This window comes from Jatropha curcas, chromosome 10, assembly GCF_041381405.1.
Source record: "Jatropha curcas cultivar XTBG-Jc1 chromosome 10, XTBG_Jcur_1.0, whole genome shotgun sequence".
In the NCBI taxonomy this organism is placed as follows: domain Eukaryota; kingdom Viridiplantae; phylum Streptophyta; class Magnoliopsida; order Malpighiales; family Euphorbiaceae; genus Jatropha; species Jatropha curcas.
This window is the reverse complement of record NC_143160.1, coordinates 8321653-8338077: the sequence shown is the minus strand read 5'-3', so window position 1 is coordinate 8338077 and position 16425 is coordinate 8321653. Positions and strand designations below refer to the sequence as shown.

The 16425-nt window shown below is 32.5% G+C and overlaps 3 protein-coding genes across 3 annotated transcripts; 2 read left to right on the top strand and 1 right to left on the bottom strand.

Moving 5' to 3' along the window:
- Positions 1-782: 782 nt before the first annotated feature.
- LOC105641989 (Endosomal targeting BRO1-like domain-containing protein) lies at positions 783-4255 on the top strand. Its single transcript, XM_012226649.4, has 7 exons — positions 783-923; positions 1068-1133; positions 1355-1522; positions 1980-2241; positions 2331-2497; positions 2640-2792; positions 3688-4255. The coding sequence occupies exons 2-7, from the start codon at positions 1089-1091 to the stop codon at positions 4033-4035; spliced, it is 1143 nt and encodes a 380-aa protein (XP_012082039.1). The 5' UTR covers positions 783-923; positions 1068-1088; the 3' UTR covers positions 4036-4255.
- A 512-nt stretch (positions 4256-4767) lies between these two features.
- On the top strand, positions 4768-8664 carry LOC105641988 (Metallo-hydrolase/oxidoreductase superfamily protein). Its single transcript, XM_012226647.4, has 8 exons — positions 4768-5210; positions 5298-5391; positions 5499-5624; positions 5873-6031; positions 7306-7424; positions 7693-7884; positions 8025-8115; positions 8365-8664. The coding sequence occupies exons 1-8, from the start codon at positions 5053-5055 to the stop codon at positions 8443-8445; spliced, it is 1020 nt and encodes a 339-aa protein (XP_012082037.1). The 5' UTR covers positions 4768-5052; the 3' UTR covers positions 8446-8664.
- A 5041-nt stretch (positions 8665-13705) lies between these two features.
- Positions 13706-16146, bottom strand: LOC105641987 (hypothetical protein). The gene is made up of 5 exons (XM_012226646.4): positions 15520-16146; positions 15060-15418; positions 14654-14966; positions 14499-14575; positions 13706-14310 (listed from the first exon to the last, which is right to left on the bottom strand). Exons 1-5 carry the CDS (start codon positions 15638-15640, stop codon positions 13948-13950), a joined length of 1233 nt encoding a protein of 410 aa, XP_012082036.1. The 5' UTR covers positions 15641-16146; the 3' UTR covers positions 13706-13947.
- Positions 16147-16425: the final 279 nt, after the last annotated feature.

The following is a 16425-nucleotide window of genomic DNA, read 5'->3' as shown; positions in this document are numbered from 1 at the left end:
AAAACCACATGCTATCTATTATATAATACTTGTCATATTTGGAATTTTATATCCTTTAAAAAATCATTAAATTTATCTAAGTCACAATACATTATTGAGTAAATTGACTATGTCACTCTAAATTTAATACTAATTATCTAAGAAAACCCTTAAATTAAAGTAATAATTATTGATCATGAATAAAAAAATCTTTATTACTATTTGAAATCACAAATGCAATGAGTATTGTATAACAGAAATATTTTGTCAAATGTGACAAGTATTATGGAATGGAGATAATAATAAACTGAAAGAATTTATTTCTCGAAAAAAAAAACAACCTTAAACTTTAACAAAAAGAAAAAAAAATATAAATGATGATAAAAAAATTATATTAATCACTATAATAGCTAATACTAATTTTTCATATTTTTGTAATATATATATATATATATATATATATATATTATGGTATTATATTATGTATGAAAAAATTAAATTACTTAAATTTAAATTGTTATAAGAAAAATTTAAATTAATTGATAAGTAAATTTACTTTCTTAAAAATTGATTGTCAAATTATAATAAATATACTATTTCCCTAACAAGTTATTTAATTATTAAATTATTTATTTATTTTTTATAAAATATTATTTTTCTATTTTATGAATACTCTTAAATTTGATTCATAATATTATAATTTATATGTGAATTAATAATGATAAATCGAGGTAATTCTGACCTGACCCGACCCGTATAAGAAGCTGACTTGAAGAATTCGCGGGAGCCAAGCTCGAGAGGGCCCACACCAGCTATAGTTTTGTTTTCTCCTTAGTTCTTAGCCGCTCCCTGAATGTTGGCTGAGAAGGAAACGAAACCACCAAGAAGTCTGTTTGAAAGCGACAATTTACATTGTGACAGAGTTCAATGAGAATTGAATCTTAGTTGAGTTTTTCTTTAATTTCACGATTCGAGGAAGCCTTTGACTCACAATTGCATAATTGCTCTGTTTCTTGTAGTTTTTTCTTTCCGTGTGAAAGCTAATTTAGTTTTTGGTCCCTGTCTCGGTTCGGATACTTGCTCATTAGTACACTCGAGTGTGGACAAAGATGATGCTCCAGTATCGAGACCTAGCTAAGCTTAAAACGAAGAAGGTAGGCTTTGCTTTACTATTGATTGATTCTTTTATTTGGGTTTTTACTGGATTCGATTTGTTGTGCTGGGGTTTTAGTGGGTTTGGTCGATTTTGATTGTAAGGATCTTGTTTATCGTTTCTATAATAAAGTCGGCCAGACTTAGATAACTATAATGACAAAATGAGACATTGGAAAACTTCAATTCTGTATGGTTTGACACATGTGATCAATGTGAACAGATTGTTTTTGAGGATGTATTTGCTGCTCGTGATTCTGTAACTCTGGAGAATTTGAAAGAGTTGAGTTCCAAACGTAGGGTAATTGAGAACTCCATTAATCAAACAAGCTTTATCACTGAAGCTATTGCGAGAGAAATGTCTGGTGGTTCCACTTCTCGTTGTGAGCAGGTCATCTTTTAATAGCTGAATTCCTTAAGTTTTATTTGTTTTCCCCTTTCTCAAGTATTTGGACAATTTTCTTTTCATGTTGCTTAAAGCTAGTATCTTCTTTTGTGAGTTTGTTGACTACTGGCTGTTAAATTCTCTAGAATCTAATTGTTGTTGATTTCCCTCTGTCTTTGTATCATGCTCTCATCTATACAAGTAACCTTATTGTCATCTAAATCAATCCTAAACGCTGGAATTTGTATGGTAATGTAGAATTCCTTGTTGTCTTTTCCATAGTCTTTTTGAACAATTCAATATAGTTCTAATGCCATATCCAATTAATGAAATTATGGTCGTGACTAAAATTGCTTGATCCAACCTAAGTGATTTAGTTTGCATGTAATTACCAATTTGCTTATTTGCTGCCAGCTTTAAAGAGTGGTTGTTCTGATTTGATATTTTGTTTGAAGTGGCTCAGGAACGTCTTCGACTGGAAAATTATTTGCCATTATTGGAAAATTTCATTTCTCATGCTGATGTGGTCGGCAGAGACAGTCAGATGGTCCGCTGGATTTCACAACTCAAGATACAATGGAGCAGTGTTCTTAGCTCGTCAACTTTCTTTAACCTTACAGGTCCAAAGTTTTTTCAAATTGATAATTTGCAGTTTGAGCTTGGTATGGCCCTCTTCCTTTATGGAGCAATACTTAGGGAGAGGGCTTTGGAGTTTCTGCCATCAGGTGGGTTTTAATGCCAATTTTATGTCACATTGGCATGATTTTGTTGATTGAGCTATTTAATTTCTATTTCTGTCTTTATATTGATGTAGACTTGAAGCAATCAGCTTTCATCTTCAGAGAAGCTGCTGGAGTCTTTCATTATCTGGCTCATGATGTTCTTCCCTCTTTACATCCTACAATTGCTGCAGAAAGGCCATCAGAAGCTAGTTCATCTGTGACTGCTGCTACAAGTCTCATTTGTTTGGCTGAGGCCCAGGTTAGCCCCTTGGCTTTCAACCTTTCAATTCTAATCTTGTGCCACTTGGAAACTAACACCAATCTAATGGTTGAAATTTTGTTACTGATAGAACTTTTGCTGATTTTTCTATATGATAATTGATGATATTATAATGTGTTAGGCTGTATACATAAGAAAGGCTGAAGAAGCAGGAAATATAGGTTTTGGTGTTTTGGCAAAGCTACACTGTGGCGTTGCAGAATTGCTCAGTGAAGCCATTGGAGCTTTAAATTCTGGGATTGGAGAGTACAAGGCCATTTCATCACGCTTTTTGGTATGTGTGGTGGTTCATGGTAGTTGTAAAACTGTATTTGTTCTTATTGCTGGCTGAGAAACTCAAATTTAGAATTTATGTTGCAATCTAGTAACTATTTGTTGGTGGATTGTGTTCTGCACTTTTTAAATACAAGTAGATTTCTGACAAGATAATGAAAATGGCTTAAAGAGGAGGAAGAAACATATCAAAGTCTAAGTAGGACTGGAACCTACGACCAGTTAGTGCCAAAACTGAAAAATTGATATAGTGGCTCCTACACAAAACTGGTATTTGACTGTGTTTGTTGCCTGGTATGCCAGCTAAGATGCATGTATCTGTATAATGAATATGATACTTGTAAGATGGTTAAGTGGCATTTAAGACTACCACAAACTAGGTTCTTTTGAATTGTGGATTTTAAAGTACTTGCTATATATGGCTAAAAGCATAAGATGATTTATTTTCCTTTTCTGGGAACTGGCGTAACTTTTGTTCCACATTTCAAGGCACAATTGAATACAGAAGCTTGTGCTGACTTTTGCTAATATATGATGAAGTTTTTGGTCTTAGACTGAATGAGTAAGAAGATAAATGAATTCAGAATTCTGGAAATTTAGCTCTTTTATTGATTTGTCAAACCGATGTACATTCATATGTATGTATATCTTTATGCATGCGCATGAGCGTGAGAAATGAACTTCAAATATACATAGAGTGGTGCAGAGTGAACATGCATAGCTTTTAGGGGTGAGACTTTCTCCAAAATCATTTTGTGCTTTACCAATTGCATTTTGTTTTGTCTAGTAATCAGAATTGAATGCAACTATTGTATTTATTGTTGGTTGCTTGTATGGCATGTCTACATCTCATGTAGTTGCTACATATTAATTTATTCTTTTCATGTTCTGTGCAGGAATTTATATCCTCTTGCAAAGCTCTACATGAGTTACAAAGTCAGAAATACTTTGCAGCAAGTTTAAAGAATGATGGCCAAGTTGGAGTTGCCATTGGACTTCTTCGTGATGCTTTAACCAATGTGAAGAGGAAAATGCCAGGGGAGGATTCTTGGAAATCTGTCTTTAGGAAAGAAATTGAAAATGCTGCAGATACCCTCAGAAAGTTGGAACATGAGAACGAATTTGTTTGGCAAGAGAAGATTCCTTCTGCAGATGAGTTGCCATTACTTGAGGGTAACAAAATTGTGAAGATAGAACCTTATCGGCCCAAGAAATGGGAGAGAGAACTTGCTTTTAAGATATAGGTAAATATATAGAAAACTCTTGTATAGAATTCCTATCTCCATTTTAAGGAAGCAAGGGCAAACGAGCTTCTAGTTTTCCTTGCCTTTTTATTTAATGTCCAGAAAGTGAGAAGAATACTACTTTTTCTTTCCAGTAGTCTGGCAAAGCCTGGAGGATTTTTTGGTATGTTGATTGGGCTGTATGGACAAAGGTGTTTATATAGCTGTTGATTGATTATAACCTCTTTTTTTTTTTTTTTTTTTTTTTTTTTTTTTTTTTTTTTTTTTTTTTGTGAGAGGTACTATCATATTATAAAGTAATCAGCGTTAGTAATCCTTATTTTATTATCTAATTCTGAAAGAAGGAAAAAAGGTGGCTAATTGGCTATTTCCTTGGCTTAACTCGGTATAATTACAAACGCAAACTTAACATATAAAATGTTTATACCTTCAATTTCTGCATCTCTGTATTAGTTAATTCCATTTTTTTTTTTTTTAAATTCAACTTCTGTAATTTTAATTTATTAGCAACCAAGCAGGAGTTTTCATTTTTATGATACCAAGTATTTTATATGAAAACTAATAAAACCAATTAATTTTTTGTTGAAGTTAGAATTATAATCATTTTCCAAAGCTACAACATTTCAAATAAACCTAAAAAAAGAAAAAAAAAAAATGAAAAGAAGGCTACTAACAGGTGTTAGATGAGACCCTGTCAATCTGCCATAGAGTGTCTACTAGGATTGCTGGCCATGGATGGCAGCAAATTTTCAGGCATTCAAAACTTTCCCTTGCTTGGTAGATCAAACTCGGTTCGACTCACCAGCATCAGCCTCCGAGTTCATCAACTCATAGAGCTAAGCAATGGTACTGGGCTACTGGCCACTGGGTCATGATTTTCCACGTGGCAGAATCATAACCATCTGAGCAAATGAGCGGTTGAGCACACTGACTCGCGGGAAGGAAAATTGTTACACCCGAAAAAATCGAAACTTTAACTGTCAAAGAGGCATTTCCTTCTCTTCTTGTTTCTGTCTCATGGCTCTTCACTGCAATTCTCTTCTCCATAATCCTTTTAGAACCAGACCCCTGTCTCCATTCAAGCTATTCTCAACCAGCCGTCTTTCCACAGATTGTAATGGCCGAATCTGCATCAATTCCAGTACATTGAACCTATCAAGGAACGGAAGGAACAGGTCTCTCTCTTTCACTTTTTATTTCTCGTAAAATATAGTATTTCTTTTGTTATTACTTGAAATTTATGTTTGAAGTCTTAATTTCAGGTTAAATAAGGTTGTTTCTGCAGTAATATCTGAAGAAAGCGCAGTCGGGTCAAGTTCTGCTGGAACTGATGTGTTCAAACTGACCTACTTAGAGGTTCTCTTATAGTTTTCTTGATCTGAGTCTTGGATTAGTTTGATTAATTTACAGTTTTTGTTAAACATTTCATTAATTTGTTTATTAATTAATTTAATTCGTTTTAGGGGAATAGTTGGTTATGGGAAGTGGGTGGAGTCAAGATTTTGGTTGATCCAATCTTAGTGGGTAACTTGGATTTTGGAATTCCTTGGCTATATGATGCTGCCAAGAAGTTCTTAAAGAATTTCCAGGTACTTTCTAATGCTTCAATTGCTATGTTAATCGATGTTGGTAACAGTGATAGCCACATTTTGAAAAGTTTAGGGTCAATTTTCTAATGTAGGTGTCATTAATTATGAAGGGAAAAGTGATTCATAATATCTGGATTGATCAATTAATTTTCTATTAGTTTAATCTTCTTTTACAATTTGTTTTTTCATTTGTTTTTAGTGTATGTTGTGGATGAACAGTTTAATTTAGTACTGCAATTACAATGCAGCTTAGCAATCTTCCCGAAGTGGATTGCTTATTGATTACTCAAAGTCTTGATGATCATTGTCATTTGAAGACCTTAAAGCCTCTATCGGAAATCTTGCCAAACCTTAGAGTTATTGCTACTCCTAATGCTAAGCCATTGCTGGATCCCCGTTTTAGCAATGTGAGTACTTTTCAATTTTGGCTTTTGTCTGCTCTTTTTTGGGATTCAGCTACTCTATGGTTATTGTGCATGCCTATGTTATAAGGACTTGGACACTTTATAATTGCAAGTAGGAATTGAAAGTTTATACAATACTGATTTTACCATATACCTAATTTGTAATGCTATTAGAAGTGCGGCAATCTAGAAGCTGTTTTTGGATAGGATTAGTCATTAGAGTGGTAGAAGAAAAGTAGCCACTGTTTCTAGTAATGGTGTCCAAATGCTTGTGATGTAGGGAACTCTCCTTGAATCTCTCTCCTATTTTTTCCTGCAATTTCTTATGATGGGGAGCAATACACATGCTTGTGCACCTATTCTAGCACTTCTCTTATCACGCTGGCTTTGTTAAACTATTTTTGAACTTATTGAGCTTGTAGTGTGACTTTTATTTGTGGACACGTGGCATCAGAGGTCAGACCTCAAAGCATATGAGACCATCTTAACTATAACATTGCAAGAGTGCCGTTCATGTGCAAGTGAGGACCTGAAGTACATTGTTAAGACCATTCTCCAATAACTTAAATGTTTTAACACAACCCTTGGCAAATAATTAGAAGTGGTTCCAGCATATCTAAAAAACTAAAGATACAAAGGCTATTTCCGGACTTTACATGAGAAATCAGCACCATCTTACCCACGTTATAAGGTCAGTTTCGTCGCCTTTAAATGTAATAACAGTAAGGAGAAAACTATTGACTGCACAGATTAGTGAAAACTATTCGACTAGCAAGAAGGAAAAAGGTCTGGAATTCAAAAGGATACTGTGGTCATTATTCTCATTGAAGAAGTACCTTTGATTTACTATTTTTGAGTTTGTGTTTTTGTGCCTGCTTATATACATCTACCTATTTGTTTGCACATGTGTCGGTGTGCAGCTGCTTATACCTGTGCACTCATTTTTGTTCATCCATGCCTATATGTTGGATAATTTAACCTAATGCACAACCTGTTTTTTTCTTGATGGCCTTTAATCTATTTTTATTCTATTCACACATGTATCATGAGAAACTAGAATTAAATTGCACATAGAGCATCTCTGGGGTTGAGGAGGCCAAAAGTGTGGGCCCCCAAACCAGTAATGAAGCTCACCATGTTGGCTGTACTGCATGCTTAGTTTTGAGGTTTACTGTGACTACAGTCCTACAGCTATAAACTTTCTTTTGTGCACTTAATGTCTTGATGATTTAAGCATTTCCACATTCAAACACAAACATAGATTCAGATTCTTTCAGGTCACTTATTTAGAGCCTGGTCAGAGCTCTGAAATTGAAGCTAGAGATGGTTCCAAAGTCAAAGTTCAAGCAACTGCAGGGCCAGTTCTGGGTCCTCCTTGGCAGCGCCCTGAGAATGGGTAAAACCTTTTGTACTTGGAACTGACAGACCCAGAATTCAAATTTTGGTGGGGGGCAAGAAGAATTTGTTTAAGAATTGGGGTGGGGATCAAAAACATAAATTTTTTCACAATTTTGTAAATTTAAAACAATTTGGACTTAAGGGGGCGATGGCTCCCACCCATACCCAACCCCCCCCCCCCCCCCATGTCTGTCAGTTTGGAAGTAGGGTCACCTATTTACATATTTCAGTATAGCGAGTTACAAATGTCTTTCTATTTGCTTCAGGTACCTTGTGAATTCTCCACAAGGACAACTGACACTTTACTATGAACCACACTGTGTATATAACAAGAGTTTTCTGGAGAAGGAACATGCTGACATTGTCATCACACCAGTCATAAAGCAGCTTCTGCCTAAATTTACTTTGGTGTCTGGACAAGAAGATGCCGTTGAACTTGCAAAGTTGCTGCGTGCTAAGTATGCAGCCATCGCAATTTTTTCAATATTTATGTGAACATAATGTTGTTATAGTATTAACAATTTTTTTTTTTTTTTGATTTCTTACACTATTTCCTAATTTCTTTGTTTTTATCTTATTTTCATACATTATTTCCTAGGTTCATTGTCCCAATGAAAAACGGAGACCTTGATGCCAAAGGGTTTCTTGCCAGTATCATCAAGGCAGAGGGAACCATAGAATCATTCAAGGTTTGTATTTTTCATAGAAGTCCTTCACAAGAATAAAATCATGTGAGCAATAGATTCGGATAAAGAAAAAAAAAATAACGTGACATGAGTAATGCATCAAAGACTAGGCCATACTGACTGCCTCAAGGTTCTTAGTAAACCATTACATTAGATGTCTTGAAATGAGTTTGCTGATGCAACATGCTAGTTTGAGGTTACTGTACTACATATTTAAGTGATGGCGATGCATTCGAACTTCTATTCATGTAGGAGCTTTTGGCAAAGGAACTACCAGATGCCCAGGTACTAGAGCCTAAACCTGGTGTACCATTAGAAGTTTATGCACCTTGAAATTTTCCAGTCACGGATTGTATCCTTATACTACTGTTTCAATCAGAATACAGTTTCATTAAATATGTAAATATGCTTAGTTTTTGTTTCTTTAGCTAGTTGAGAACATTGAAATAACTCGTATGCTGGGGAAGATCAAAAAGAAAAAACTAGTGTAAAGGGCAATATGACCATAACTTTGCTCTCTTTTTTTAGCAAAAGATGGCTCTTTTTGGGATTCTTGTTGGGCTACACTGTCCATAAACTTGAATCTAGCAGATGACAGGCTACATTTAGTTTTAGGCCTAACAGGGCCATCTATATCAAACTTTGTGTCTTTTTTTAATTTTATAATTCAGTTTAAAAATGGAATTAAAACGATTAAACATTTATTTTAAACTTTGAGAGCAATTATACACATGTATACTAAATTTGGGAGAGACTTTCACCTCTCTCCTATCTGGCACACACATAAACTTAAAGTGGGCCTCATGTCTTTCCTACCAAGTGTATAAAGACATGTTACATAAATAAGGGTTTTGATGTCTTTTTGCAATAAAAACAATAAGAACAAATGTAATAATAATGCATGATAGTTTTTTTAAATGTCAATTAATAAAAAATGGATGTACAATAACAATGTGTGGAAGGGAGAGGAAGGAAAACACCGGAGGAAGTAAAATAAGAGGGCAAAATAATGAAGTATCATTTTTTTTTTTTCTTTAGTTATTTCTCACTATTGTTCATAGATAGAGTGAAAAAAAAAAAAAAAAGAATTTATATTTCACCTTAAACAATATGTTTTTCTCAATTCAATCATCAATTTTTTTTTTTTTTTTTTGAATTAGGAGAAATTCTAATTTTGTGAGCATGAGAGGAAAATAGTGCATATTTTTCATTATTTTCATATTTTTATAACCATTTATAAACAAGTTAAAATTCGTTACCTTGATATTTTCCTCACGTTTAATTTCCTAAACAAATATCACGTTTTATTTTTATAGCGTACTGTTACACTAGAAATGTCTTTAATTACATTAGCGTAATGTTACGTTATGGCTCATCAAATATTATTTTTATTATTTTTAGAGTATTAATTAAATTAGATAATGGGTAATTAGTATCCAAGTCTTTTGAATCCAATCTCATAAGTATAAAACTCTTACTAACTTAAAATCAAATTTCTTGCTTGGATTGTTAAAAAAAAAAAAAAGAATTCTTTATTTCTTATGATATTTTTTTTTATTTGAATAGCTGAAATGTAGAAAAAAATTATACTTAAAAATTAATTAATACAAAATTTCAAGATGACCATAACTTTTTTTGATTATTTTAAAAATAAAATTAAGGATGCTTAAAATCTAAACGTTCATTTTCATTTCCATTCTATTCTCAAAATTAACAATTCAGTAAAAGTCATTTTCAGTAGGATGCTTTCAAATGCATATCTATTTGGAATTCTATTGTGTAAATAAAAGGCATCTCCTTTTTTTTTTTTTTTTTTTTTAAAAAAAAAAAATTCTAATGAACATGATGACTTTTAACCAACCAATGTCTCTCAAAAATCTCATGAACAAAGCATCAATTTTTAAATTTCATGGTAGAGAGGAAGTGTTTATGTCAAATCGAATAAGCAGTTGACCAAAGTGATAAGCATATGACATTTATATCAGAAATCAATTTGAAGAATGACCTTATTCTGATTTTTGGTTGGGTTGATTGGAATATTCCTATTTCCAATTGTAGTTGAAGTGCTATATTCACCATATCAACCAATAAATCACTTTGTTATCAATTTTATATAACGCAAGAGTCATTTGGCCCTATCTACTCTCAAGAGACACATTTATGTTCTAACTTCTAACCCTTTTTCTCTCCTACTTTTCCAAGTCTGTCTCCATGTTCCATGGATCTATGCCTTTGTACAATCTTCAAATTGAATAATATAACAATGACATTTCTCAAATTAAAATTAAAAGTCATCCATTAAACATTTTACCATCGAAATTTTTATATATTCAGGTTCATATAAATGCCTGACTTTTCTCAATAATAATAAAAATTTTCTTTTTTTAAAACACGATGGTCATTTAATGTTAAACAGCTGTATTTATATTACAAATTGAATACGGAATATCAAAATTCGCATGAAAAGTTTGACTTTTTCTGATTATATTTTAGTTTTTTCTTTTCTGAATTGGAATATAATCATGTAATGTTAAGCTATTAAATATATTACTTATTATCAACAGATAACTTATTTAATATCTACTTGATTGTCACAGCTATCAGTGATTTAAAAATATAATATTTTTTTAAAAGTTAATAATTCGAGTGGAATACATTTATGTTAATGATGATAATGCGTTGCTTCATGTTTTATAAACTTCTATCCTAGCACAAACTATGAGAGTTCCTCTAAATGGTATAATGTACTAGGAGTTGTAAAAAGAAAAGCTCTATGAACAAATCTTACACAATGAGTGTTTGATTACTTGATTTAGAGAAATCAATCTTTTAAATTTACTACTTAAAAAACTTATAATGTATGTGCATGAAATTGATTAAATAAATAAGAGGGAGTTAAAAAAATGCAAAATAATTTTTTTTTTAAAAAAAAGGCTCTCTATGTAATTTCCTCCAATTAATGCCAATATGAAATTTGAAACTTCAAATAACAATATTAAGGGCAGTCCTTATCTAGGACAAAAAATGATGTGGACTTGTGGTCCTATCACTATACCTAATACACAGACACTCTTTATCTTAATTTGATTAAATTAAATATTTTAAAATCTGTTAATTAGTTATTGACATGGAATCTCGGACAAGGTAAGATTCTGAAGGTATCAGAATATCTCTCTCCTGAGTGCACCTTAACAAGAAGATAAGTTAAAGAAACAAAGAATATACTTTGGACAACAAGAAGATAACCTAAAATTGCTATACATTGGCCATTAATTAATATTTGATAATCGATAATATTAACCAATGGACATGAGCAGAATTAAAATATTCCCTAATATTCTGGTATATTCGAAGGTGGACCATGTGTAGAACAGTACATTCACGAGCATATTATTTTGTTTTGTTTATTATCAAGAAATGTGGAATTGTCGTTGTCGTATTGTGCATTTCGTTCCCATGAAATGATAATGTTGTTAAGTTAGTCTCGTCTTACTTAGATTCTCAAGCAATCACGTTTAATTAATGAAAATTATTTATTATTTTTAGATGAATAGATCACCGTCAAGAATCATGATAGTATGATGAAATTGAAAAATCTACCATTTTCTTGTTTTATTATATATTGATTGGCCAAAATTTATTTATTTACTTATTATGGTTCTAATCATTCAATATCCAAAGTCTAATTGCCCGGTTAATCCAGGTTTGAGCAGAGAAGACTCTCAAAAGAGACAGATTTTTTCTCCTAACTATTAAGGGAGAAGAGATTCATAGTATCTCATCTCACTTCTAAAGAGTTATTGATCAGAGTTTATTTCTTTAATTACAGACATCTTTTTATATTTTGGGTTTTTTACAAGTTTTGCTATTATGAAATAAAGATTATATTTTTAAAAAATTCATATTCTCATTTTTGTTTTTTCCTCAATGTTTTTCTTTAATTTGTGTATATATATATATAATTCTTTAAGACCATATTTACAATATGAAACAAAAAGAGTAAAGGAATGCCAATTTCTTCCCCATTCCATTGTTCACCACTTAGTAAGGTGGGAGAATAAAAATAGGAAGAAAATACAGGAAGGTGGAAATAGATGAAGAATAATTATTTAAAAAAAAAAAAATTCAAATATGCACTTATATTAGTCTTTTTCATCCTCCATTCTATTGTCATCATCTCTATAACCAAACACAAGAATAGAATTAGAATTTTTATTCCATTTTGTGTTTTAATTATAGAAATAAAAATTCATATTCTCATTCTTGTTCCATTTCAACTTCAACATATCGAATGTAGTCTAGCAATATTATTCATTGAATTTAATAAAATGTTTTATTATTAAAAAATTACATAAATAAATAATATCATTATCTCTTCTTTTTATATAGTATTAGAAATTACTTGCCTATTCCTATGTATATATATGAGATATTTATATCCAAGCCAATTGATAATAATTATTTCACAAAAAAAAAAATTATTGGACTAAAATTAAATCCTACTCGGCCTACTAAAGGGTAAGTGGTCCCAAATATTTATTACATATATCAATATTGAACCCTCAATTTCACTTAAGGAAAAAAAATATCGAACTACTCATTCTAATACTTGTTGATATACATTTACTCTTTTTATCCATTTTTTTTATCTCAATAAAAGGTTAATAACGTATTCACGTTATATTGATTTGATATATGAGTTAATTATTTGATTAGATCGAGAATGAATTATTTTGAGAGCAGGTGAATTCATTGACTAATTGCATTAAAGAAAATTGACGCTAAGAATTTTTTTGTCATCATATGGTGTACAAAGTAATTAGGCACCATCCATCTCCCTAGCTACATGTGATTCCATCTGAAAATTGCACAGTTTCCAGGTCATAATTGGGGTATGAGCTACCTTTAAGCAACCACACATATATCTATCTAGGCCTAACAATAGAAGATAGTATTTTATTGGATCTTCGGCAACTTGTGATTTACTTATTTTTCTTTTACGGTAAGATTCTTCTTCTTATTGTTATGAATTAAATAAGACACGTATATGAATAATTTAAACAACTCAATAAAGAAATTAAAAATAACATTTTAATTCCATGAAAGGAAGAAAAGGTGTTCGAGTTTCCATTATAATATAGTATTATAAAATTACTGATCACTGCCTACAAAAGGTCTTTCACCAATTCATATTGTCTCAAATGTGTTTGCGTTATATGTATATGGAATGAATATTGCGAGAGTAGTCTTCATTTAAAAAAAAAAAAAAAAAGTAATTGTTAGCTATATTTTCTAAATGCTTTACAAATGTTTCTACATAAATAAAAAGTAACAACCTTTTTCCTATAGCCAGTTGTCGGTCAATATTTTGATATTTTGCTCTTCTAAGACTGTAGACATTACATTTCATTCATCCCTTGGAAATCAAGAAATTTCTGAGAAATTTTGATGTCATTGCTTGCAAACATGACATATATATTTGCTTCTCCATTTCTTTGTTCTTTCATTACCAAACCAGCTGATGCAATTACTTATGCAAAGGCAAGGTATTTTCCTACGATCTTCGAATTAAATTTAAAAAAAGAAAAGAAAAGAAAAGAAATTCGTGATTCTCATTTCCAGAATTAGGCAGCATTTTTTATGAAATACAATACAAGGAGGACCCGATCCATTTTTATTCAAAGCTCACAGTTACTATCTAGTTCTTCTCACGATACAAAATTCTTTAAAAAAAAAAAAAAAAAATTACATACATAAATAGCTAATGTGATATGCTTTTTCTATTATTTGGTAACAAAATTTTACACTATGTTGATCTCATCTTACGAAAAATGATCAAAACAAAGGAGAATTTGTGGTAGTATGTGTGGAGGATGACGTGGCAGGGGAATTAGACCGACCACCACGGCTGTGGACGGGGCTGCCTTCACTACGACTGTCCCTTCCTTCTGATTGTGTATGTTCCAGCTTTTGTACCAAATGTGAAGACGCTGGTGGCCGTGAAGCCACTGGTGCATATAAGCCGTTGGCTGCGGCTATGGTGGCCGTTTCCCCTGATGTTGTTGTTGTTCCGGCTGCCACCGTGGCGTAATCAGCTGGTGGCACCCATATCCCACCGACAACTACAAATTGAGGTGCTTGTGGATTGTTATTATTGTGAATTGTAGGGCTTGGTCTTCTTGTATGCAAACGATATTTCTGAAATAAATCATAGGTAATCGACTTAGGATCAACATTATTTTTGTTTTTGGAGTTAATTAATTGAAATCTGTTATACAATTTTGCTAAAAGTGGATAATCTTATCCATGAAACCAAAATCGGAAATAACTTCTGTAATTAAAGAGATATTTTTGCAAATTAAAGTATTGTATTAATTAAAACTCACCTGTAAATGACTCTTGACTTCATCGTTAGTTAATCCATCCACCTTCATTAGCTCTCTGATTTGTTTTGGAGTTGCAGCTGCAATTCATCAATTAAATTTTTTTTTAAAAAAATTCAATTTTATAAATTAATTTGCTTATTTAAAAAGTCAATTACCATGTGAACCACCAAGTTGTTGAAGAGCATGCAAGAACCGTCTATGCAACTCCGGTGACCAACACCGTCGTTGTTTTCTTTGACTACTTTCTTTCTCATCTTTTTTGCCACTTCCACCACCACCATTTCCACTACCATTACCAGTTCCTCCAGTTTTAGTCTCCTCCGTTGAACTGGTTGCCGAAGCCGGTACTGGAGATGGAGTTTTAGTTATGGTCTGATTATTCTTCCCTACACTTTTCTCTTTCTGAAATGGCTGAAATGCACCTCCATTTCTCTTCACCTCTGACACGGCTATCTTTCTAGGCAAATCCTGAACCAAACACAAAATAATATAACTCTTCGATTTTCTCTCTCCATAAATCTGGAGCCAAGCAGAAAAATATTTAAATGTGTTGGTGTTTACCTCTTTGAGAGGTGGATCTGCTGATTGATTCCATAACTGGACAGATCTAAGCCAATCAGATTTCTTCTTATGATCAGCACTGCTGTTCTTATCCTTGTCCTTGATATTCTTATCGTTTCGCTTATTATGCGAATGGTGTTCTTTATCATCATTTTCATTATCATCATCATCATCTTCTTCTTCTTCTTCTTCATAATCATTATCAGAAGAAGAATGAGTTCTCTTGATCGGAATAAACTCCTCCAACACCGGCGGCCGAGTGGCTATTCCGTCACTAGAAGTTTGTACAGAGCACTCTGATTGACCATGCATATACTCCGTCGTAGTACCGGATAACTCCCTCTTACATGCCTCAATCGCTGCACCCACCACCGTCAAAATTTAATTTAATATTTACCGTTCCCTCAAACGGTAAAAGATTAAAAAAAAAAAAAAAAATCAAATATCACAATTCACAAACCTTGCGTGACAAGCTCTAAACACAACGGAAGCTCGCGCTGAAAGACTTGAATCTTACGCCTTTCTTCCTCCAATGCTTCTACATATTCATGGCATCTCTGTAACTTCTCTGTATAATCCATTTTTTCTTTAAGAAAAAAAAAAGGAGACGGTTAACGCTAATTAATCAGTGATTACGACTAATTAATGACGATGATGGAGATCGAAGAGGGATCAGATTATAAGAAGAAATGAGTTTTGGACTGAGCATAGATAGATCCGGACCAACAAGAAGGAAAGGGAAAGGAGGAAAGAATATGAGATGAGAATAAGGGATCTAAGTAGAATCAGGAAACGGAATAATCCTACTAAAGACGGTCCAAACAAAACAAAAAGAAAACAAAAATCTAGAGAGAGAGAGAGTGAGTGATAATGGTATTTGTTTAATTACAGTGGGAGGGATTAGAGGAAGGAGAAGAGAAATCAACTGATCAAAGAAAGAAAAGAGGGAAAGTATCGAAGTCGGGGCGTCGCGTACAAAAACGAATCTTTGATGCGAGGGTATATATTTTGTTTAGCGACTAGTGAGAGAAAGAAGAGAGAGGAAGATGTTGAATATTCGAGGGTGCGATTCGCTTTTCGTCTCTTCTCTATGGGCTGGCAATGACGTCAGTATTTTTTCTCTTCCATTATAAACCTTCAGATAAGATCAAAGGAAGTTGTCCCCTTCATATCTTTTTTATTTGTTTTTGTTCTTAGAAGTCTGAAGATAAAATTTGTAAAATGAGTGTAGACAAACAGCACCTAAAAATATAAGAACCTATGACCAATAACAAAATTTCCATACATGGATATCAATCTTTAAAATGATTTAATTTTAATAATACAATATAGTTAAATAATTATAAATTTAATGGTTTTTTTTATA